General features: G+C 40.9%; 1 protein-coding gene and 1 pseudogene across 1 annotated transcript; both read left to right on the forward strand.

The window, feature by feature from the left end:
- Positions 1-4,661: 4,661 nt before the first annotated feature.
- LOC113893756 lies at positions 4,662-5,697 on the forward strand (annotated as a pseudogene).
- Positions 5,698-17,366: 11,669 nt separating this feature from the next.
- Positions 17,367-20,038, forward strand: CCDC184 (coiled-coil domain containing 184). The gene has a single exon (XM_027542702.1). It carries the CDS (start codon positions 18,214-18,216, stop codon positions 18,799-18,801), a length of 588 nt encoding a protein of 195 aa, XP_027398503.1. The 5' UTR covers positions 17,367-18,213; the 3' UTR covers positions 18,802-20,038.
- The last annotated feature ends 4,228 nt before the right edge of the window (positions 20,039-24,266 follow it).

A 24,266-nucleotide genomic window follows, 5' to 3' on the forward strand; every position in this document is an offset into this window, starting at 1 on the left:
GGGTTTGTGGGACATGTGAAGGAGTCTAAACTTTATCCCCAAAGAATAGGAGGCTATGGATAGATTTTGCGCAAGTGACATGATCACAGCTGTGCTTCTAAAGAATTACTTTGATTTTATAATGAAGAATGGATTACAGAAGGAACAGAGTAGGGAGTAAGATAGAGAAAAGAACAATTAAGAGATGCAGGCAAGAAATGATGGGAAGTTGAACCAGAGTAGTGGCCACAGGAAGGGAGAGGAGTGGGTTCATTTGAAATATTTTAAGGTCAGAATTGATAGAACTTGGTGATTGACTACAAGCTGGATTGGAGTGGTTACAACTTGCCAAGAATGAGTCCTAGAGTTTCGCTATGAGCTCATGAATGAATTGAGGAGCTGTTTACAAAGATAGGAACTGAAGAATAAGCAGGTTATGTGTGGTGAGTGTGTATGGGAGTGTTGGGAGAATCTGATTAAAGATCAGTTTATCAAATATTTACTGAGACTCCTACTGTATATCAGCCACTGTGTTTAACACTAGACCCTGGAAGTGAAAAAGTTGAAGCCCATACAGGACCCTCATCTGCAAGAAACGTTCGGCTCACAGAAAATAATGATACCACTAATAGATTACTTCAATATAATGTAGCTTTGCAAGAAGGAACAATGTCCAGAAGAAACCCAGAAAAGAGGCAGCTTAGCATAACCCCGGGGTTGGGGGTATTCAGAGACTTCTTAAAGATGATAACTGAACACTCGTGAAAGATTAGAAGCAGTAGAATATGGTAAAGGCAGGTGGGAGTTTTTCCTCAGGAAAAAGAAGTAATCGCTTATTTAGACCAGTCATCCCTCTGAAAACAATTAAAATCCCAGATAGAATATTTTTTAAAAGACTTCCTAAAAGTATCCAAGATGGGTTAAAATGGGATTCTTTAAGCACCTGTATTTTATTTTTAATTGAATAATAGTTAATTTACAATATTATATGAGATTCAAGTGCACAACATTGTGACTCAATATTTTCACAGATTATATTCCATTTAAAGTGATTATATTGGCTATATTCCGTATGCTGTACAGTGTATCCTTGTAGCTTATTTATTTTATACATAGTAGCTCTTGATCTCCTACCACTATCTTGTCTCTACCAGCTTCCCTATCCTCACTGGTTTGTTCTCTATGTTTTTGAGTAAAAGACTTATAACCTCAATTCTATTCAAAACCACAGAAGGACAAACTTCAAAAATTCTTTAAAGAAATAAATGTAACATTGGAACCAGAATTTGATGAAGATTGTACAAAAGGGAAAACAACACACTGATATCATTTATGAATATCAATGCAAATAGCCTAAGTAAAACATTACCAAATGGAATCAAACAGCATGGAATGTCATGACCAAGGGTCAACTGCTTTAGGAATATAAATAGGGTTCAATGTTAGGAAATATATTAATATGTTTTAAAATGTTATTATATATATGAAGAAAAGGTCTTGCAATTATCACCAAAGTGCTGGAAAAATATTTGAGAAAATTCAAGATGTATTCCTAGTAAAAGTAACTTTCAAACGAGAAGTAAAAGACTATTTTCTTAGCATCACAAAGTCTCGTGCTTACCAACTGCTGCTTATCTTGCTCATCTCTTGCTTATCTTACTATTTTCATGGGAAAACACCAGCAGCATTCATACTAATGTCTAAAACAAAACGAGGCTATCCACAACTACTATAACATCAAACATGGTATTAAAGGTATTTGCCGCAGCCTTGTTACAAAGAAAGCAATTAAATGTATGAGAGTTGTAGATAATCTGATGATGTGTCTAGAAAATGAAATGGAAAAGCTGCTGCAAACCAAAAGATGATTCAGTAAGATAGCAGGACATAAAGGCAGTTTGCACAAGTCAGTAAGCTTCATGGAAACAGGGAAGAACCAGTTAGCCAGTTAGAAGGTACCATAGCAGAGAATATTCACATCCCATTTAATAGCAACCATAGTTACAAAACTCGTAGGAATGAAGTTAAGAAGAAATATGTAAAAATATATGAGAAAAATTTTATAATACTCCCCAAAGACACAAAAGTGGACTCAAGCCAATGAAAGACACACCTTAAGTGAATTCGTAAATTTAATATAATGTCAATAAAAATTTCAACAAGATTTTTGTTTTTTAGTTAGCAAAATGGATGCTTACGCTCCTGTGAAAAAATAAACAAGAACTGCCAGGGAAACCTTGAAAAGAAGAGCAATGAGGAGGGGCCAGTCTTACTAGACATGTAAAACACTGTAAAGCCTTCATACTTAAAAGGATGTAGAACTGGTGCATAAATAGACAGACACCAGGGGAACATGATATAAAGTCTAGGCACCAATCCAAGAATAAATGTATTATATGCTTCAAAATAATGAAAAATGGATTCAAATAAGTGTTGCTGAGACAATTCTGTATCATTTGGGAAAAGATAAACTTGTATCTGTAGCTTATACTGCACACCAAGATAAACTCCACATGGATCACTTAATTAAACACAACAAAATTGGAAACTGTACAAGTTATAGAAGAAAACGTGTAGATTTCCGTATATATACCCATGGGGGTAGTGGGGAAAGCATTCATATGACTCAAAATCTAGAATCAATAAAATACTTGATATATTCCCTTACACACAGTTTTTTAAAATTTCATGGCCCAAATACTGTAAGATCAAAAACAAAGAATTCACCGGACAAAATATTCACAACTCTATTATAGAAAAAATTAATCTCCCTAATATATAAAGGTGTTCTAGAAATAAAAAGACATAGCGTAGTGTTAGTCGCTCAGTCGTGTCTGACTCTCTGCAATCCTACAGACTGTAGCCCGCCAGGCTCCTCTGTCCAGGAGATGCTCCAGGCAAGAGTATTGGAGTGGATTGCCATTCCCTTCTCCAGAGGATCTTCCTGACCCAGGGATCAAACCTGGGTCTCCTGCATTGCAGGCAGATTCTTTACCATTTGAGCTACAGGGAAGACCTAAAAAAGAGACATAAGTCCAGTAGAAAAATGAGCACAAGACATAAACTGATAGTTTAAAAAGATTCATGTAAGTGGCTCTTGAAATAGTAAAACACAGTCAACTCATTCAAAAAAGAAAAGCAAATTACATTGGGATAGAATTTCTTGCTGTGCTAGCAAAAATCCAAAAATTTGAGAGAACAATTTGTTGCCAAAGCTTTAGGGAAAAAGACACTGACATGCTACTGGTGAAAAGTGTAGACTGTACAGCCCTTAAGGAGGGGAATTTCCTATTTTTCATAACTTTTTTATTGGAGTATAGCTGATTTACAATGTTATGTTAGTTTCTGCTGTATGGCAATCAGATATATATATACATATATATATATATATACATACACACTCTTTTTTAAAAAAAATTCTTTTCCTATATAGGTCATTTACTGAGTGTTGAGAAGAGTTCCCCGTGCTGTAGAGCAGGTCATTATTAGTTATCTATTTTATAGGGAGTTTTGTATTATCTACCAAAATTGCAAATAGATGCATTCACCCTTTAACCTAGCAATCACGTTTTTAAGAAATCCATCCTGAAAGTGGCACAGTGGTAAGAATCTGCCTGCCAATGCAGGAGACGTGAGAGACAGGAGTTTGATCCCTGGGTTAGGAAGATCCCCTGGAGTACGAAATGGCAACCCACTCCAGTATTCTTGCCTGGAAAATTCCATGGACAGAGGAGCCTGGCAGGCTACAGTCCATGGGGTCACAAAGAGCTGGACACAACTGAGTATACTCGCACACATAGTGCTCATACTAAAAGTACCTCTGCACAAACTTGAAATAATACATGCACAAGGTTAGTCATTGTGGCATTATTTTTAATGGTAAAAATCCTAGAAATGTCACAAATACTATCAATAGTGGGGATCTGAATAAGCTATGGTACACAATGGAATACTATGAAGCTGTAAACATTATACACATATATTTATGTATGCATTATATATAATGTATATATATAATACATTATATAATAATTATACATATATAGTACACATATATGTATAATGTACATTATATATGTTATGTATACAACAAATATTTTTATATGTTGCTATAGAATAATCATCTCATGTTTTATGTGAGATGAAGGGCAGAACAATGTGTATAGTAACTATCCTTTGAATAAAATGAAACTTTGGAAAGATTAACCAGAAACTAATGAAAATATTTATTCATAGAAGGTGATGGGGGAACTAGGATAAGGGGATAGGGGTGGAAGGGGGACTCCTCTGAGTGTATTTTTAATGTAGTTTTGACTTTAGAATCATGTAATTATTTAACATATTCAAAAAGTAAATTAAACAAAACAGAAAAAAAGGGCAAGCCCTAAAACTGAAAACAAACAAAAGAGACCTAAATGTTGTATAATATTGGTAACATAACCAAAAACAAAGATTTCAATTGACCTTCGAACATAGGAATTTGTCCTTCTTCAGTGGGTCATATTCTAAGAACTAAACAACTCTTAAACTTCATTTTGCAGTTTTTTTGTTAGTACTAATATTGGCATTGTGAGACACTTTTGTGTATGCTATAGGATAAAGCAAATAAGTTCAATATAAGAAGTAATACAAATGTTAAATTAAACATTAAAATTTAGTGTTTTAATTAAGGTTAAATTAAATCCACAAGATACAGGTATTCTGAAGAAGCCAATAAGCTCACTCAAGATATGAACACGCTGAGTAACACGGAGTTTGGGGTGAATCTCTACATGAGGAAACACAGAAAACTATTCTTCAGTGGGTCAAGTATGATGATTCCTCAGACAGCCTCTGTGAAGCTGATGACATATCAGCTGACTATGATAGGTTGGCACTGAATGTGTAGATTGTTCTTAGTCCTAAACATTACACAGTGAAAAGGGACCAGGTGCTTGAAAGGTAGGGAATATCATTGTTTATGAAGAAAATAAAGTCACAGACAATGAAAGATACTTAAATATTTTGGCTTCTAGGCAAGGGAAACGTGAAGAGAACATTTTTCACAGATGGCTAGAAGGTCTTTGTGTAAAATAGTGGTGTACTTCAGACATATCTGGACTACATGCAAGCAATAATGTGTGTTTGAGTGTGAGAGAGCTTTTACAAGATAGCTGTTTGGAAAATGGGGACACACTGCAGAATTTCACCAGTGGGTGTGATGGAATTTTGACTGAAGGACAAGAAAGCCTAAGAACATGTATTTTCCTTACTTAAAAGAATTAAGGCCATTATCTAAAATGCTACTATCCACTGGGCACCCAGATTTCCAACTGTTCACTGAAAATGAAGTTTAAGTTTCTGACAACAAGATTCAAAAATTAGTCTTGGAAATATTTAATAAAGTAAAAACATTTTTTTTTTAAATTTTATGGAATTCATTTTTTTTAAGAGGCAAGCTAATTATAGGCACATTTTAGGAGATGTTTCCAAAATTATGGATTGTGTTGGCTGGTTTAAATGTTGACTGTGGAGAATATTCAGACTCAGGGTTTGGGCACTGCCTTAAAGGTCTTGTTTTGAGAGACATTGATAGCAAATACACCAGAAAGTGGGCCCATGTATGAAATTCATCCAAATTAACAGGAAATAGTATCATTGTCTAATGCATTTGGAAGAATTTCTACAAATATGAAAGAATTGGAAAACTTCAGAAAGTTGTTGCAAAATATCCATTAAAGAAATGAGTTGAAATGTACCTGTTTCTGGATAATGGAGGCCAAAGAGTGAAACAGTAACAAAAGTTTGAGGTTGACCTTTTATTTAAAGTTATTTTTATTAGAGGAGAATCCTATTGTTTAAGTAAACAGTTTTATTTTGTAACTGTGCTGAGTTTAAATATGTATAATATTATTGTGAGTCAAAGTAATATTTTGATAATTTAGCACACATTTTAAAGTTTAATATTGAGTAAAATGAAGATTATAAAATTCTAAAAATGAAAAAAATTTTAAAATTTCACGAGGGAAATACAACAATTTTGGGCTACAGAAGAAAAGATTAGAGAACTTAAAGACATAGAAATAGAAACTATTCAAAATGAAGCAGAGGGAAAAAAATATTGAAAAAGAAAGGATCAGAGCAAAAGTGATCTGTGAGATATAGCAAGCAGTTTAACATACATGTAACTGAAGTTTCAGAAGAGCTGTGCCTGCATGTTGTCACTTCAGTCATGTTTGACTCTTTGCAACACTGTGGACCATGGCCTGCCAGGCTCCTCTGTCCCTGGGATTCTCCAGGCAAGAATACATGGAGTTGCCATGCTTTCCTCCAGGGGATCTTCCCAACCCAGGGACTGAACTCACTCACCTCACTCACTCTTATGTCTCCTGCATTGGCAGCTGGGTTCTTTATCACTAGCACCACCTGGGAAGCCCCAGAAGAGCTAGGAACTATACAAGTATATAAAGAAATGATGACTAAAAAATTCAAAATTTGAAAGGTCAGTGAAAGCCAGGCATAAAAAGCTTTAAAGAAAACAAGGCCAAGGTACATCATAATCAAACTGCTAAAAACCAAGGATAAAGATATGCCAGAGACCAAATTACATACTGAGCAGGATAGGCAAACCATGGCCATGAGTCAAATTTGATTCACCTCTTGTTTCTGTAAACAAAGTTTAGTTGGAATACAGCCCCAGTGCACTCATTTATATATTCACTATGGTTGCTTCTGTTCTACAAAGACAGAGTTGAGTAGTTTCAAGAGAGACTATAGGGCTTGCAAAAACCTAAAAGACTACCTGAAACTTTACATGAAAGTTTGCCAATCCCCAACTACAGAAGAACAAAGGAAATAGCAACCACAGAGTTCTTAAAAAAGCTACACAAGGTGAAGACAAGGGTCAACCCAGAATTTTTTACCCAAAGAAAATCTCTTTCACACATAAAGATGAAATAAAGACCATTTTAAACAAGCCTTTAGATGAAATGCTAAATGAAGTTCTTCAGGCAGAAAAAAAAATAACATGAAAATTTGGATCAATACAAAGGAATAGACCATGCAAAAATTGATAAATACTAGGTAAAATATTTTAAAATATTTTTCTCAAATTTTATTTATTTTAAGAAGGTAAATGATTAAAGTAAAAATAAAGTGCATTCAGGTTTTTAACTTATTTAGAAGTAATATGTGTGACAACAAAACCAAAAAGGAGAAAATGAAAGTATGTTATTGTAAGGTTCTTACATTGTGACAAGTTAAGGATGTATATTGTAAACTCTTGAATGACACAGTCTAATACAACAGCCGCTTGCCACACGTGGCTATTAAAATTAATAAAAATTTAAAACTCAGTTCCTTAGTCATACTAACTATACTTCAAGTCTTGAATAGTTATATGTGGCTAGTGGTTACCATACCAAACAATGCAGATATAGAATTCCATCTTCACAGAAAATTCTATTGGAAAAGAACTGCTCTAAAGCATTAACAACAAAACAAAACAAAGAGAAAAGCAAGAACTAAAAAGCCAAAACCCAAGGTAAAAAAAATAATTTTAAGGTTTGCTTAAACATTGGAATGGAAATAAGGAAAAAGAAACCAAGAAAAGATAAGACAAATAGAAAACAAAACAGCAAATGATAGACTGAAACTCATTCTATTAACAGTTGTAGTAAGTATAAATGATCTAAACATTCCAATTAAAGGGTAGAGATGGTAGGGTTGGATAAAAAGTAAAACTCAAGTACTTTCTGTCTATAAGAAAGCTACAAAAGGCACAGACATGACAAAAGAAAAGAAATGGAAAGTATATAGCATGCAAACACTAAAAAGAAAAACTGAAGTGGCTCCCTGAATATTGAACTAAGTAAAGAGCGATGAATTTTACTAGAAATAAAGAAAGCCCATTTTGTAATGATTTTAGTGGTCAATTCAGCAAAAGGACATAACAATCCTAAACTGTTATATATCTAATAAAATAACTTCAAAATATAGGAAGCAAAACCCAACAGAAATGAGAAATAGATAAATCCACAAATTTGGTTTAAATCCAAATTATTAATACTAAGTATAACTGCACTAAATGAGCTAGATAAAAGAAAAGGCTGACAAAATGGACAAAAAGCAAAATGAAACAAAATATGCTAGCTATTAGAAATACGCTTAAAACTTTGAAAGTTGAAAGTAATGAAAAAGGAGAAATCATGCACCCAATTCAAAAGAAAGCTGATATGGCTATATTCATATCAGTTATTTTAAGGCAAAAGCATTAGTGGTGAATAAGAAAACTGCCCAATAATGAAAACTGTTCAAGTCACCAGGAAAATACGATAAATTTTTTAATTACAGCACAGCACTAGAATATATAAAGCAAAAATTATCAGAACTACAAAACATTTATCAGAAAGATAAATTCACAAATGTAGTAGAAGATTATAAAAGCCTCTTTTTAGTAATTTGTAGTATGTATAGAAAAATCACTTAGGGTATAAAAATTTTAATAAACATTTTATAAATTTGTTCTAAATTTTGTAATAATGGATGTCTTTAAACTTTGCATCCAACAAACACAAAACATATATTCTTCCTTGATGCATATATATAACAATTACAAACAACTTGTCAATTAGACAAATTCCAACAAATTTCCAAAGATTGATATTGAACAGGAAAGTTTCTTTAACTACAATGGAGTTAAGCTATTAATATAAAGATAACCACAAAATTCCTATGTTTGGAAATTAAGAAATACTAGTTTATTCAACAAATATTTAATGCATGCATACTATGAGCCAGGCACTGTCTAGACACTTGGGATTACTATATTAGAGAGAAATTTATAATTAAAAGTCTGACAATACCTAATGTTGGAGAGATTGTGGAGTAATGAGATCTTTCATCCTGCTAGTGGAGTGTAAACTATTAAAACTGCTTTTGAAAACAATTTGATATTTTCTAATAGAGTGAAGCTCATATCTTGTGATTCAGCAAGTCCATCTGTATGCATACACTTTACAAAAAAAATTTTATATGCACCATAAGATATGTACTAAAATATTCAGCCAATAATAGCCTAAATTTTAAAACAATGGAAATGTCCACCAATAGTAGAACATGCTGCTGCTGCTGCTGCTGCTAAGTCGCTTCAGTCGTGTCCGACTCTGTGAGACCCCATAGATGGCAGTCCACCAGGCTCCCCTGTCCCTGGGATTCTCCAGGCAAGAACACTGGAGTGGGTTGCCATTTCCTTCTCCAGTAGTAGAACACAGCAGTAGAATATAGATAAATACATCGCAGCATATTCATGCGGTGGAACACAGTAGAACAACAAATATGAACAAAGCACAGGTATCCCCAAAATGCTGATGACTTTGACAAATGTTGTGAAAAAGAAGCAAGACACAAAACAATAAAATGTATGGTTCCATTCATATAAAGTTCAAGTGAATGAATAAATTCATCGTGATTCCATCCATATAATGTTCAAAATCAGGCAGAATTACACTATATTGTTTAGCAATGTATAAATATGTGAGAAACTATAGAGAAAAGCAAGACAATTATTATCATGGCAATCAAGATAGTGGTTTCTCACAGGAGGGAGAGTTTTGACTTCAGCATAGCAATGAGGTACACTGGGATGGGGAGGAAAGATGACTGCAATACTCTTATTTCCTGACCTGGAGAGAATGATTGTGCATTTATTGCCTTTATTCACTAAATTTTATGTGTTAGGTTTATTTACTTTTATATATTTGCAATATATTTTCACAATTAATAAAGGCCCAAAGGGAAAGGAAAGAGAAAAAAGGATGAGGAAACTTAGAGAGCAGCATGAATGCGGTAGGGAGGAATGAAAGCGTGCTAGGCGTATGTGCTTCGAGAAGGCAAGCTGTGAGGCAGAAAGGGTGGGAAAGAGGCTGGAAGCTATGGGAAATCTAGGGAATATTTAAGCTGTGAAAAAAAGGCTCAAACCTGAATTTAAGGTAGATTTCTCTAAATGCTGTGATGTGCAGGAAGAAATGAAGGGAGGGCCAGAGGAAAGGCTGAAAGTGGAACTCTCACATTCCTCCAGGAGTGAGATGACCAGGGCCTGAACGATGGCCCTGCCTATTGAAAAGGGGAGGAGGAAATGGACTAGAGAAGGGTCTATGGGATCAGCGACTACTGAACATCTTATTTTGAAATATACACAGTCACTTCAGCATTCTTTAAGCTTTGGGTTTGTGGTTCAAATGTGGGCAGTGGGGTGCCAAAATATCATAGAACTGGTCTTAAGGGTAAATAAACCAATTTCTTTCCAAGCTAAACTCAGACAAGTAAGACTCTCCCAGTTTTAAAGTCCTCCTAGAAAGGAAATTCAAGCTCCTTTCTCTCACTTATCTGGCACTCTCAAAAAAGTGCTCTAAAAATTTTGCTTAAATACTTCATTTTGCTTCTTGTTCTCATAGTAGAATCAGGGGGTGATGCTGCCCTCTATCCACTGTGCTGGTTTCAGAGTTTAAAATTTGTTGAGGCTCTCCTAGCTTTTCCTTGTCTCTCATCTCTGTTGATTATTTCCTTTATTCCCTTAGACCTTAGACTCAAATTATAGCCCTGGTATCATTCCATGCTCCATCTCCATCTCCTTAGAATCTGTCTCCTTAATTACTCTTTTTATGAAAAGAATGCCCCCGAAACACTAATAAAAATCCACAAGCATGAAGCAGAGAGACCTTATGTCCCAGAGATCTCATTACAATGGAAACACCAGTGATTTCAATGATCTAATAATGTAAAATTGTGGGCAGTTTATTGTCTTTCACACCTGCAAGTGTCTCAGATGGTACTCATTGTTCTGTTGAAAAGCAAAAGCCACTAATGTCCCTGGTAAGCTGGAATTGATTTTTAATAAAATATGAGGCACCTGGAAGTGTGTGTGATATGGTGATAGATGAGATGTGATGAACGGGAGATTAGATATGTGACTCAGGATCGCCCTCTGAGGGGAACTGAGTTCCAGATTAATGCATTTGATCTGGGCAATTACCAGTGAAACTGCCCTCTGCTTCTTAGAGACCTAGATAACACTGTTGAGAACAGCAAGTTGTTATTGAAATTGTCCTACTAATATTGATTGAAGACTAACCTCAATTCCTGGAATATTGCTTTTCTGATCTATGTTTGATGTTTGGTTTTTAATTTGATTTTACTATCCTGGAAAAACTGATCTTTATATGTCTTATATATTTGGTCAATGTGGAGAGTTTTTGCTTGTTTTGTTTTTATAACATAAGTAAGGATGGGATAAGGAGAGGACAAAAAGGCCTCAATTTTTTTTTATAGTATAAAGTACCCTGGGCTAACATTACACTAAATTACTAGTCTATCAGCTCAGGAACTCAAAGGGAAGAGAAACCCTAACTTTACAGCATAGTAATCTTTACAGCATAGTAATAATATCCTTTCTCAGTTAGCTACCAATCTTATAACCATTGGCAGGGTACTTTTTTGAAGGCTGTCTCTAATAGAATAAAAGTATAAATCAGGACTTCTCTGTGACATACAGGATGCAGGCTTGGCATCATTCCATTCTCAAACATTTGAGGGGAGGGGAGAGCATGCAATCCTCTGACCTTGACATTGGACTAAAACTTGGCCCCAACCTTTGAGACTCTGATGGGGATGGTGGCAGAATATGCCACTGGGGATTCCAGTGGGTGGCTGGCTATATGGTAATTCTTATTTCAAAGTTACAAGTACTTTTCTGTTTTGCAAGAGGTGGGGACTTCCATGTGTCTTATAGTAAGTATTCTTTATTCAAGGAAAGCCACTAAAAGAGCCATTGAATTGTGTGAACATAAGCCATAGATCATAGAAGTAGATGGCTGAAATCATAGATAACCTGCTCTCTAAGATAAGGCAGAGTTGGAGCTCTGCAGGCTAGGTGTCCTTAAGGGAGATGTTTATTTTTCTAGGTATGGATTCATTCATTCATCTATTCAACACATATTTATTGAGCACCTCCCAGGTACCAGGCCGTGAGCAAAACCAAACCTCTGCCCTAATGGCTCTTTAGGGATCTTTCACTTCACACCTAGTGGGAGGTGAAAGACAATAAATAAATATATAAATAAACAAACAAATAAAAATACAGTATCACGGATGTTAATGGCTGTGGAGACGTATAAAGCAGAGGGACTAGAGAGTTCTAGAATGAAGGGGATCCTTGTGCCTTGAAACAAACAAAACAGGCACTGCATCTATAAACTGAGTGTGTGGTTGACCACAGAAGATAGAGCTGGTTTCCTGTAAGACTTCTTAAACCAGAGGCTTCAGGGCCTCAGTGAAAAAGTTGGAGAAAGGGCCCTTCTCCTCACTTCTGCCTAAGGTGCAGCACCATTGTGGTCCTTTGAAGATGTGGATTACATTTAGGGGACCCTGTTCATGACACAATCACAAATACTAGTGTAGTTATGCGTGTTGAATAGAACCATAGTGCACCCTCTCAGTGGGTGCTCTACTAGTGCAGCTGGCAGTGCCTTGTTGGCCCTCAGAATACCACCTCAAAGCAAGAGGGAAGTGGTAGGAACCACTTTCAATTGTACTTTTAGGGCTTCTGAGAAATCTGGAGAGAGCATAAGTAGAGGCATTAGTAAGAGTGAGACCTGAACATTTTTGGATAAATTGTCTACAGACTTTCTCAAGATATGAGAGGTAAGAAGGGACCTGGAAGTTTGCATAAGTCAATTTATAAGAATTCTTTAAATGGAAGAGAAGTCAGAGGTAGAAAGATATGACAGGTGAGAAGGGAACTGGAAGTTTGCATAAGTCAATTTCTAAGAATTCTTTAAATGGAAGAGAAGTCAGAGGTAGAAAGATATGACAGGTGAGAAGGAACTGGAAGTTTGCATAAGTCAATTTCTAAGAATTCTTTAAATGGAAAAGAAGTCAGAAGTAGACATACCATAGTCCATACCCTGTCCAAACACTTGGACATAAGTTCCTCTAAATTTGACTGATATTCTGGGAGAGGCAATTTGCCAAGAAAAATTGCACCATGGTACCAGAAACTGTGGGTGTTCTCAGGTGATGCAACGCTATTCATGCCTGATAAGGATACTGACTCGGGGACAAACCAGGCCCTAAGCTATGGGCAACTTTCTGGGGGTAGAAGATACATGGAGAGGATGCATGAAGAGGGTACATGAGACCCTGCACCAGAGGTCATCTTGGAATGTCTGTATCTATGGCCAATTGCCTGGTGAAACCTGGACTAGAACTAGTCAGGTCTAGCATGGTACAGGATAAATAACTAAACATGCACCGAAAGTGAAAAAGCCTTTGCAAGTGTTGATACAAGAGAAGCTGTTGCAGTGGACAATGAAGAAAACCAGCCAAGCAGGGTTTAACTGAAATGACAGGTTATTTTCAGTGGTACTGCAAACTGTGTGAGAATTTAGAAAGTTCCCCTGGAATTTTTGCTCTGAGTAAAGTTAATACGGGTGAGAAAGAAATGGGGAGGGGTGACTTTTGGGATTCCTAAAATTAGGTTGAAGGCACAAAGCAAGCAACTGAAAGTCTAGCTCAGGCCTTTAGTGTGACTGTGTGTATCTGTGTATGTCACCTCATGACCATGTCTGTGACAGTAGGGACATCACAGTTGGACCCCTCTCCCTTCAGTCAGAGGCTCATATGGTTTAGGATTCTTGCAAATGATCATGCCCATTTCCTCTGTACAAGTGTGGAGGAGATGAGGAAAGCACGTTGGCTGTAACACCAGGCAAATGACTCTCTCATGCTGAGAAAATTTAGTCTATGTGACAGACAAAATCCACAACAATGTGAGTATTCTCAGTCTCTTGATCTTTCTTATCCTCTTGGAAGGAGACCCCTGTCATTGACAGCTGGGGCTCCTGGTACCTGTGCAGATCAGGGGATTGAGAGACAGAATCAAAAGAGCTGAAAAGGACAAGGAACTTCTTGCAGAAGAGAAAAGGAATACGCTCAAGAAGTAAAGGGGGCAGGGGAGTGAAAAAGCAAGGGCCGGGCTTGAGTGGAAGTTTGGAGGTGTTTGGGGAGAAAGGAGAGAGAAGGGTAGCAGCAGCTATGGTCATGTGAGCAAGACGAATAGAGCAGGAGGGAAGAGAAGTTTAAGATGTTTTTCTCTGTGCTAAGAATGTAAACCCCTTTAGAGTTTTTCCAGAGACCATAATAAAAATCTCAATTGCTTTTTAATTCTTTTTGGTTATTAGATGTGTTTCTTTTGAATGTGGTATCATGCTGAGATGGGCTGCAGGGCAACTCAGCTTCATAAAATTTACATTTGGGGAGCACTGTCTGGGATTGCAGAACTGTGGTGCAGGAGTCAGCTGTTCCTTGACTTTGACCATCATTCTAGATCTGAGTCAAGCTAGCAGCTTCATTATGACTGCTGGATTTATAGTACAAAAAGTACACAAGTTATATAAAATAAAGACTGGAGATATACAAGATAGCAGACAGAGGAAAATGGCAGAGACTACTAAGAATCACAGGTTTAGTGAGAATTCAAAGCTTGGAACTAGATGTACCTGATGGGGACTTTTTACTGATACAGCATGGAGTCTCTTCCCCCCATAGTCTGATGAGATTGGGATGAAGAAATAGAACAGCTAATTCTCAGCTGATTCCCAGCTGATTCTGGGAACAGCTGATTCCCAGAGGACAAGAAAAAGGCGGGAAGCAGAGAAGAGTGCACAAGGGTTTTTGTTTTCTTGCTGTGTGTGAATACTCCAGTGATGTGGCCAGAGTACCCATTCAGCTTGGGGATGGACCCACTCAACAAACCCCAGGCCACTGACTTCCAGAGAGCTCAGTTCCATAACCCAGCCAGCTGACTGAGGCTCTGCTCCACTCTCTGCATCTGCCCCCTTGCTTTTCTGAGACTAGACCCTTCTCCTATTTCCCTTTAGGTCAACTTCCCACAGAATTCCTAAAATTATCTGGTTCTGAATCTGAGGCACCAATTGTCTCCTTGTATGTTCAAGTCCTGTGACTAGTCCACACCCCCAGATCCCACCTACCCTTGGCTGTCAAATACCTGACCTGGAACTTGACTGGATCAGCCACACCCCTTGATCTCTGCACTGTTTCCCATGTTCTTTTGTGCTTCTCCAGTAATTTCCCCTCCCTCTAGGCTCAGACCCCCCGAACTCTCAGCAGACCTCATGCCAGCGTCTCTGAGCAGCATGATGTAATCTTATGCTGAAAGCCTTGACATACATGGTATCCTCAACAATAGTGGCAAAGGGCCTTGTATGATGGCATAACCCAGGTCCTATGTATGGGGACTGCATTTAATGTAAGGTTAAGGCTAATGTGCAAGGCCCTGTATTGGGGACAGGGTTAGTCTTTGTAGGTAGAAGGCAAGGACCTCTCTGAAGAGTGAGGGAGCTAGCAAGGTGAAATCATCCATATGAAGTGCTGGTCAAGAGATGTGAAGCAACAGATCTAGGCAAAAATTTGAAAATCATGCCAGTTTTTTTTTTTTTTTTTTCTGACTATAGCAAAGGCCTCCAGGGAGAGATGAACAGTAGGGTTGAACCCTGGAGAAGGAAATGGCAACCCATTCCAGTATTCTTGCTTGGAGAATTCCATAGACAGAGGAACCTTGCAGGCTACAGTCCATGGGGTCGAAAAGAGTTGGACATGACTGAGCAACTAACACACACACACAGGGTTGAACCCATAAGCCCTAAGAATATGGTTGCTATAGTATGATCAGAAACTCATGCTGTGTAAGCTCAGTTATTGTTGTTTTTTATGTCTTGTATATTTCTAGCTTTCTTACAGTTCCTTTTCGGTAAAGTCTGTTTTTGTGGATAACAGTGCACTTTGGCTGTGCTTTGGGAAACCAAAGAAAAGCATTTCTGTCTTCTCCTCAGCTTTAAGAATACCCTGTGGGGCACATGGTAGAGGTGGGGATGATAACCAAGGTGAGAGTCATAAGTTTGTGGAATGAAAGAAAGACAGAATGAGCAAGCAAATAAGATTGAATCATAGAAAATACAATATATAGAACATAAATAGGTTTTTAAAATTTGTTCATACATTTGTTTTGGAATATCAATTTTATAAGGGTTTTATAATACTTTATTATACTAACAATGCCTTAGATTAAACATTCTACTGTTTAGGATACTTACCTGCTTCTTCCTTTTTTTTTTTTTTTTTTTTTTTTTACTTATTTCTATTTTAATAGCAGTAAGACAAGGAATAAGTAAAAAGTTCTTTAGTGCCAGCAAAGTTTCTCTGGGCCAGCCCCACCCCTCATCACTAGAGTATGCAACAAAGGAAACCTCAAAGTAACCCATCTGCTATCACTGAACCACTAGTATACAAAACACTCACCCAAACCCAGCTCTTCCCCATCTTGAAGTGTTACATCATTTTTCTTCCCCAGATTTATTTCTTCTTGTGAACTTCATTTCTGGTTTCTGATCACTTGGCTTCTCCAATTTATTAAGGTCATTATTAGTATGCTGCTGCCCAGGTATTGTTTGCTTTTCAATCTGAAGTCATCTGTAAATATATTAAATTCAACTTTTCTTCCTCCTCCTCCTTTCCCACTCCACTCCTCAAAAAGAGAAAGGAGTTGTCACAAAGGTTGAGACACTCAGTGCATGTCTGTACCTGGACGCTGGGCCTGGGGACAGGGAATTACCCTTACATAATCCCCCCACACCGCCGGGCTTTCCCGCCATCCGTTCCCCACATTGTCTACAGTTTACCCTTTCAACTGTGAGCGGACGCAGTGTTACTCAGAGTTAGAAATAATATTACCAAATATTATCCAGTCCGATCCACTAACAGATGAGAAAAACGATTTATTCAAGGTCTCTGAACTAATAAATGGCCGAAACAAAATTGAATTCAGGCCTCCTAAAATCCACTACCTGTGAGCTGGAGAGTTCTGGACAAGGGAATGGGACACAGTGGTCCTTGTTAAAGCGATCATTTAACAAATGTACTGAGCATTTACTTACTATAAGCCAGGTTCTATTTTAAGTGCTGGGGATTCCGTGCTGGAGGACACGGAGGAGACAAAAATCTCTATTCTTACGGAGCTTTCTTTCTCAAAACTGAAGCACTTTGCCTCACCGTCCTGAAAGAGCCCCCAGTGCCCTGGGTAGGAGCGATTGGGTCTCATATGAGAGGGAATTCCATCTTTTCTCGGCTTCGATACCATCTCATCTACAGTGAGGGCTGATTTACTGCAAAAGCAGAAGGGAGTGACGGAAACCTCCGTAATGCCCTCCTGCGCATTTGCACCGCTAAGGCCGGGCGGGGCCGGCTCCAGGGCGCCGGCGCACCCCAGCTCAAGTCTGGGTAATAGCATCGGGCTCTCTACCCTCTCTGCTTTCCTGCAGGACAGAGAAGCAGGACTCGGCTGTAACGCCATTCTCAGGGAATGGATTGCGGGCAGGTGAAAATCTTCCAAGGTAGTCTCGCTCGGTGTCTACTACCCAGACTAGGGGAGGGACGTTGTCTCCCCGACCTGAGGATTTATGCAGCAAACTGCTCTCTCATGCTTCCCTATTAAACATTGCTGCCACACGCTCTTTCAGCCTCAGCTGAGGCCACTGCAGCGTCCCCTCCCCTCCCGCTCCACCCGCAAGCTCAGAATCCAGAGTCCCACTGCAGCTTCCCAGCAGTCCTCCCTTTTCTGCTCCACTTCCTGGTTGCCATGGAGACACACGTCTTTTACGTGCAGTGCGTCGCCTTGGAAACAGAGGAGCATCCGCGGCGCCGCTGGGAGACCCGCCTCTGTCACTTCCAACCACACTCGCGGGTGCTGCCCGTTAACGGCCAAGGGGAGTCCCGAGGTCGACCCGCTGCTGGCCTCGGCCTCAACCTGGCCCCCTGTGCGAGCGCTCCTGTGACCCAGAGAACCGGCGGGCCCTTGACGCTCTTGGCTCCCAGAGGGCGGCGCTGACACGGGTGCAATTCAGGAGTCTAGGCAGGGCAGGGCGCTTTCGCCCCGGGGCGAGCCGGAGAGACGCCGGCCCTGGGACTGTAGCCCGGTCCTTGTTCCGCCGTCTCTTCCCGGCCTCCCCAGATTCTGCCGGCACCCCCCGCCCGGGACTCACCTCTCCACCCCTGTCTGGAGCCTCCTCTTCCCTCGGCTCCTCCCACCCCCTCCGGGCACCTCTCCCCATCCCCGTACCTTCCCCCACCCCGAGGCCGGGCTGGACCGGACCCCGAGCCGCCACCGCCCGCTTCTGCCATTCAATGGAGGAAGGTCTGCTGGAGATCATGACCAAGGACGGCGGCGATATGCCGGCCCCTCTGGAGGTGTCCACCGTGCCGGCCGTGGGGGACGTGATCTCCGGGGAGTACAACGGCGGCATGAAGGAACTGATGGAGCACCTGAAGGCCCAGCTGCAGGCCCTGTTTGAGGACGTGAGGGCCATGCGGGGGGCACTGGACGAGCAGGCCTCGCACATCCAGGTGCTCTCGGACGACGTGTGCGCCAACCAGCGAGCCATCGTCTCCATGTGCCAGATTATGACCACCGCGCCCCGCCAGGGTGGCCTGGGCGTGGTCGGCAACAAGGGGAACTTCCCGGGCGCCCGCCGAGATCCGGAGACCCCTTCGCCTGGGATCGGGGACAGCGGTTTGCTGGGTCGCGATCCAGAGGACGAGGAGGACGACGATGAAGAAGAAAAGGAGATGCCCAGCTCCGCCACACCCACTAGTCACTGTGAGCTCCCGGAGAGCCCCTGTGCTGGCCTCCTAGGGGGGGACGGGCCACTTGTGGAGCCCCTCGATCTGCCCGACATTACCCTGCTGCAGCTGGAAGGCGAGGCCTCTCTGTGAGGGGACTCCGAGGGGGCACTACTTTCCCGGGCTGACTTTGGGTTTCCGAGTAAATAAGGGGACTGAACGGCGCGATGCAGCGTGCTTCACTCCGACCGCTGCTCTTGTGGGTCAGGCAGAAGAGACTTCCTTGAGGAAGCATTTATAGGGTGAAGGACTTTGGGAGCATCAAGAATTCTTTCTGCCTCACCAAGCAAGAAGTAGCAAACTGCGGAAAGGTGAGGTTCCGGGAGAGGAAGCGCCCACCTCTGGACTCCCATCCAATCCCCTACCCTGCCCTTTCCCCCGCCCCAGCCAACAGGAGAACCCCTGACTTGTGTAAATAAAATTCTGCTTTTTCTATTCTGAAAAAGGACTTATCTAGGACTATGGCAAATAATCTCTAACGATTTACCTAGAAATTAAGGAATTGGGGGTATTCTGTTCTGGCAACAGAAAATTTACCCTTCTGATGAAATCCAAGCTATTCAGCGTTCTGCAGAAGCCTCTCCCCCTCACAGACCTCTGCGGCTGCTGATTGGTAAAAGAAGCTTGAGGAGGGAACTGCAGCCCTAGGAATCTGGGTGAATGGGGTTCCGAGGGCCCCTGGGCTGGGAGGAGCTGGCTCTGAATGTGCATGAAGACATTATAGCTCAACCTCTAGGATTTTGCATGCAGAGCGGATCCTGCCTTGTCACTGACTTCATCTGGGATTGCTTTATCCACTCACTGGGGCTTAGAGAACAAAGAGCCCAGTTCACAGGCAGAGACTTGAGGTGGGGGGGGGGGATTGCTCAGCAACAGCCCAGATTTAGGGGGCATTTGAGGGACTCTTGGGGGCCGCAGCCGAAAACTCTCTCCTGGCTATACCTGCTTAACTTCAGTTCCTTTTCCTGTCAATACTTCCCTGCCCGCTGACTCTCGGTGTTGCCTCCATAATGTCTTGTGTGCATTATGTGTGTTGACCTGTGTAGTAGTGTGTGAGCCCTGAGGGGCAGGGCTTGTGGCTCTGGTGTTAAGTTCAGGGGGCTTCAGACCTTCTATGAGCCCCAGGCTCTCATGACGCTTTCCCCTCTCCTCTCCTCTTTTCCCCCACAACCAGGGCATGAAGCATGTGGCTGTCCTGGGGTTCCTAACTGATATGCCTCCCTCCCACCTCCTCAAGTGGTGACTTTGTGTGCCCTTCCTCTTCCTCTGTGTATTCCTTCTCAATGCTTTCCTTGGTGTTAACCTTAATAAAGAGGTGTCATCTCCCCTCCTTGCTGACTGGTACTAGGGCAATGGCAGGGTGGGGCTTCTGGACCCACTGCATGGACACAGGCTTAGTGGGAACTACAGGGACCATGCCTTCCCTCCTCTCTTCTTGCCTCTGGTTCCAAGGAGTTGACTGTCCCTACCCTGACTGGGATATGCATTGCCATCTTAACCTGCTGTCACTTCCGTCCTGGACCTTGACCTCAAGCTGGACTGAGGAAGGAGAGGGTACACGTTGAGATTCCCAAACAAGGGTTTTTTAGTAGCCAGAACTCCAGATGTGCAGGAGATTTCAGTGGGGCACCTGGTTCCCAGGAGATGATTTCCAAAGTGGAGTCCTAGAATGGTAGGCATGACACCTGTTTCATGGGAGGGGTAGGGAGGGGGCATTGTTCAGGAGGGATTGCCTGGGATCTCTGGCAGAGTGACACATCACAAAGGGAAGTGAAAGTGAAGTCTCTCAGTCGTGTCCGACTCTTTGCGACCCCGTGGACTGTAGCCCACCGGGCTCCCCTGTCCATGGGATTCTCCAGGCAAGAATACTGGAGTAGGTTGCCATTTCCTTCTCCAGGGGATCTTCCCAACCCAGGGATCAAACCCGGGTCTCCCGCATTGCGGGCAGACGCTTTATCCTCTGAGCCACCAGGGAAGGGTTGACACATCACAAAGGAAACCACAAAAACTGCCTCAGGCCTCTAGTGGAGAATGCTGGTAAGGTGTTCCCCTCGGAGCTTAGCCTGACATCAGCTCTAGTCTGCTCCCTTGGGCACTGGAGCCTTCCTAAGACTGCTTCAAACAAAATTTGGGAGAATAGTGAGCTGGGGTGCTGTGTGTGTGTGTGTGTGTGTGTGTATGCTTGCACCTACAAATGTGTATATGTATGCATGTAGGTATGTGTATATATGTATGTGTGTTTCTGCAGCTGTGATGCTGAGATGTGGAAATAGCACTGGCAATGAGCCTCAGATCCAATAGTAAATGACTGCTTGAGACTTGGTTCCTTGCTTGAGACTCAGTTTCTGTCTGTGTAAAATGGGGACAAAAATTTTTGAGAAAAATAATGAGACACCTGAGAAATCTTATGCAAATGTTAGTTTTCTTACAGCTCTCGGGATAGGGGGTGATGGTGTTGACTGGCTCCTCTGGGAAAACACATTTAGGGAAGGTTCTAGTTTAATATAATCCTTCCCTACCTAAAAAACTCTTTTATCATTCAGGGCAGTCAAGGGGATGATGAGATTCCCAAGCTTACATGGACTTTCTTCATAAATGTCCTGTAATTATGGGTCAAAAAGGTCTTAAAGGCAACTTTTGTACACATAGGATGACCAGAGGATGGCTTGAGTTGTTCAGTGGTTAGGGAGTATGTGCTGGGGCCTTAGAGAGGGCAGCTAAAGTATATTAGCGAGGAAGTGTCCCTGAGGGCTGGAAGATAGTTTTCTGTTACAGTTCCAGCATTCAACACCAAAAACAATGATAGCCATCATATATTGAACACTTACTCTGTGCCAGACATTGTGCCAAATTTTATATCCCAATGACCATATGAAGTAGGCACTATTATTATTTTCACTTAACAGTTCCAGAAATAGACTCCAAGACTTAGTCAAGGTCATACAGCTAGTACGTTGCATAACCAGGACTTAAACCCAGATCTTCTGACTTAACCCTAGATGGGAACCCACTCCACTAACTGCTCTATTTCATCTTCAGAGAAAGGAATCCTTTATGTCCTCAATCAAGAGTGTTAAGAGTCCTGAAAAGGAAGTAATGTTAGTTTTACTCAGTTTTCATCTTCTCAGTTGGAACAAGTAATTCCCGAGTTGGTTTTGGTTAGTGACCTTTCAGAGTCTAGTGGGCGATAATACAATGGCACAGAGAAGATGGCCTTCTGCACATGCTTCTTTAGAGGAAGAAGCTGATGTTCCCAGATATACCCTGACACAGCCCCACTCTTATGCCTCTTCCCTGTTGCCTGTAGCTCAGATTCTGCAGAGTATGACGTGAATCTCAAGGCACATTAGCCCTTCAGCACCTGTAGAATGGTCTGGTTGAGCCCTTTAACCCTTGACGCCAATTCAATTCTTCCTATGCCTACTATCCAAAATGTGTCATCAGTCCCCTAGCCCAGCGCCCCCAGAATGTCTCTAGAGATTCCTCTCAAGTCCACATAGGTAAAAATCTCCCCAGAAAAAGCAGTTCTTCAACTGTCTTCAGTGACCTGTACCAACATCCCAGAGGGACACAGCACAGGTTTCTCTCCCACCTCCTTCCCCACTTCTTCAGACTCCCCACTCTCCTCTGGCATTTCTTCCTTATAATGCATCTGATGAATCAGTTTCACATGAGATTTCTAACCCTGGGACTCATGCATGGGGTCACTGTTGAATTTCAGGGGGCCCCAACCCCTTTAAATTGAATGCAAAACTGTGTATGTATAGTCTCTAGAGAGATCTATTATTTCAATTTAATTCTAAAACGTAAGAACTAAGTAAAAAGGTAAGAATCACCTATTAATAAATGGTAATGAGGCTTTTTAATTTGAAAAAATACCAAAGAAGAAATGACCCTGCCTGAACTGATAACACCTTTGCCTCCTGGGGCCTCTAGAGTATTTCCTATACTGAATTGAAGTCTGCATAAATCTGATTACTCACCACTTTATTCAACGAATTCAAATTATATTGGCATCCATTACAAGGTGCTAAGAATCTTATCTACCATTACATGCAAGTCTTCTAGTACTTGGGAATTTGTCAGGGCAGTGCTGATGTGCAGCAGTGAGGCGATGGTCCCGGTGCCCTTATAGCTTTGTGCTGCACTTCAGGTCTGAGCTGAACACAAAGCTGCATGTACGTAGTCAGAAGTCTTTGTTTCTGGCCCTCCTATCGCGTTAGGAAATTTCTCAGGGGTTAGGTCTGAATCTCAAAATGAAAACATACAACTTCATAGAAATAAACTATAACTTTAGCATGGTGCAACTAAAATCTGTCTTAGAGAAATCATTATTTTTCTAAGATGCAAACTGGCTTGCAACATAAATATACAGTTTTAGGTGGCCTCAATTTCACCAGCGTATGGTCTCAGCTTGATATGTATAACAAAATGGCTCACCTAGAAGTATTCCCAGAACTAAGGGACAGTTCTTTCCCAGATATATTTGAGTCTAATACTTCTTACAAGACAGAAAACTGCTTGCATCTTTGAAAAGGCAGGTTTTTCTAAGCATCTTTCGCCATCTATATGCCTAGGAATAGAAATTCAGCCAAGATACTCTGTTACAATAAGAAATAAAATGTAAAAGTACAAAAGGAATATTTTTAAAAGTTGAGGTTTAGTTGATTTACAGTGTAGAAAGAGAATTCTTGAATTTTTCATTCTAGCTACCATCCACTCCACTGCCAACCCCCTGCCCCTCACCTCTAGATTGTCCCAAGGTGATTCCCTCAAAGAAACATTCTGCTTGGAAGCACTGTGCTTTAGAAGGAAGCCTGATCTATAAGTAATCCTGTAATGGTGCTATCTGGTGAGTAATAGGGACATTACAAGGGGACCCTCAAAGTAAATTTACGATTTTCAATTCAGCAAGCACCACCAAATGCTTACTGAAGTCCTGGCTCTGCAAATAGTGGGTGGCGAGGACAGAAGGGGAACTGAATAAATAGGATGTATTTAAAGGATATAAAAGCCAACTGCAATGAACTCCTAAATGGCCTTGGCCTCCCACACACCCATAACCCTTAAGATTGATTTTCCTAAACCAAAGCTCTGAATATTCATTTTCCTAAACCACAGCTGTGAATGTTCATTCTCCTCAGAAATCTGCATCATGTCCCATTCTTTCCTGAATTAAGCGTAAAATACAGTGGGGGTAGTTAAACTCCCCAGTCAGGTCCTGGCATACTTTTAAAGCCAAACATTTCATTTCCTAGGTACCTTTTCTAGACACCATAACATCAGCCACAAACCTGTATCATCCAGTCAGCTAGAAATGATTCCCTAAGGTATCATAGCTCTTTTAATCTCTGGATGAGTTAAACTAGATGTGTCCCTGTGTCCCCCTGAATCTTGATTCCATTTCTTTTACCATTCTTCCCAAATGCAGTCAGGTCCAAATTTCTCCTTCAGAAAAGAGTCTTCTGCAGCCTTGATCACCTGCACCAGCTCTCATGGGATATACTCCAAGGCTGCTTTCCTCTCCTCTCCCTTATGCTACCTGTAATGGGAAATCT

Source organism: Bos indicus x Bos taurus, chromosome 5 (genome assembly GCF_003369695.1).
Source record: "Bos indicus x Bos taurus breed Angus x Brahman F1 hybrid chromosome 5, Bos_hybrid_MaternalHap_v2.0, whole genome shotgun sequence".
Taxonomy (NCBI): Eukaryota; Metazoa; Chordata; class Mammalia; order Artiodactyla; family Bovidae; genus Bos; species Bos indicus x Bos taurus.

Coding starts and splice junctions, on each gene's coding strand:
- CCDC184 (XM_027542702.1), top strand. CDS start 18,214: ATGGAGGAAGGTCTGCTGGAGATCATGACCAAGGACGGCGGCGATATG.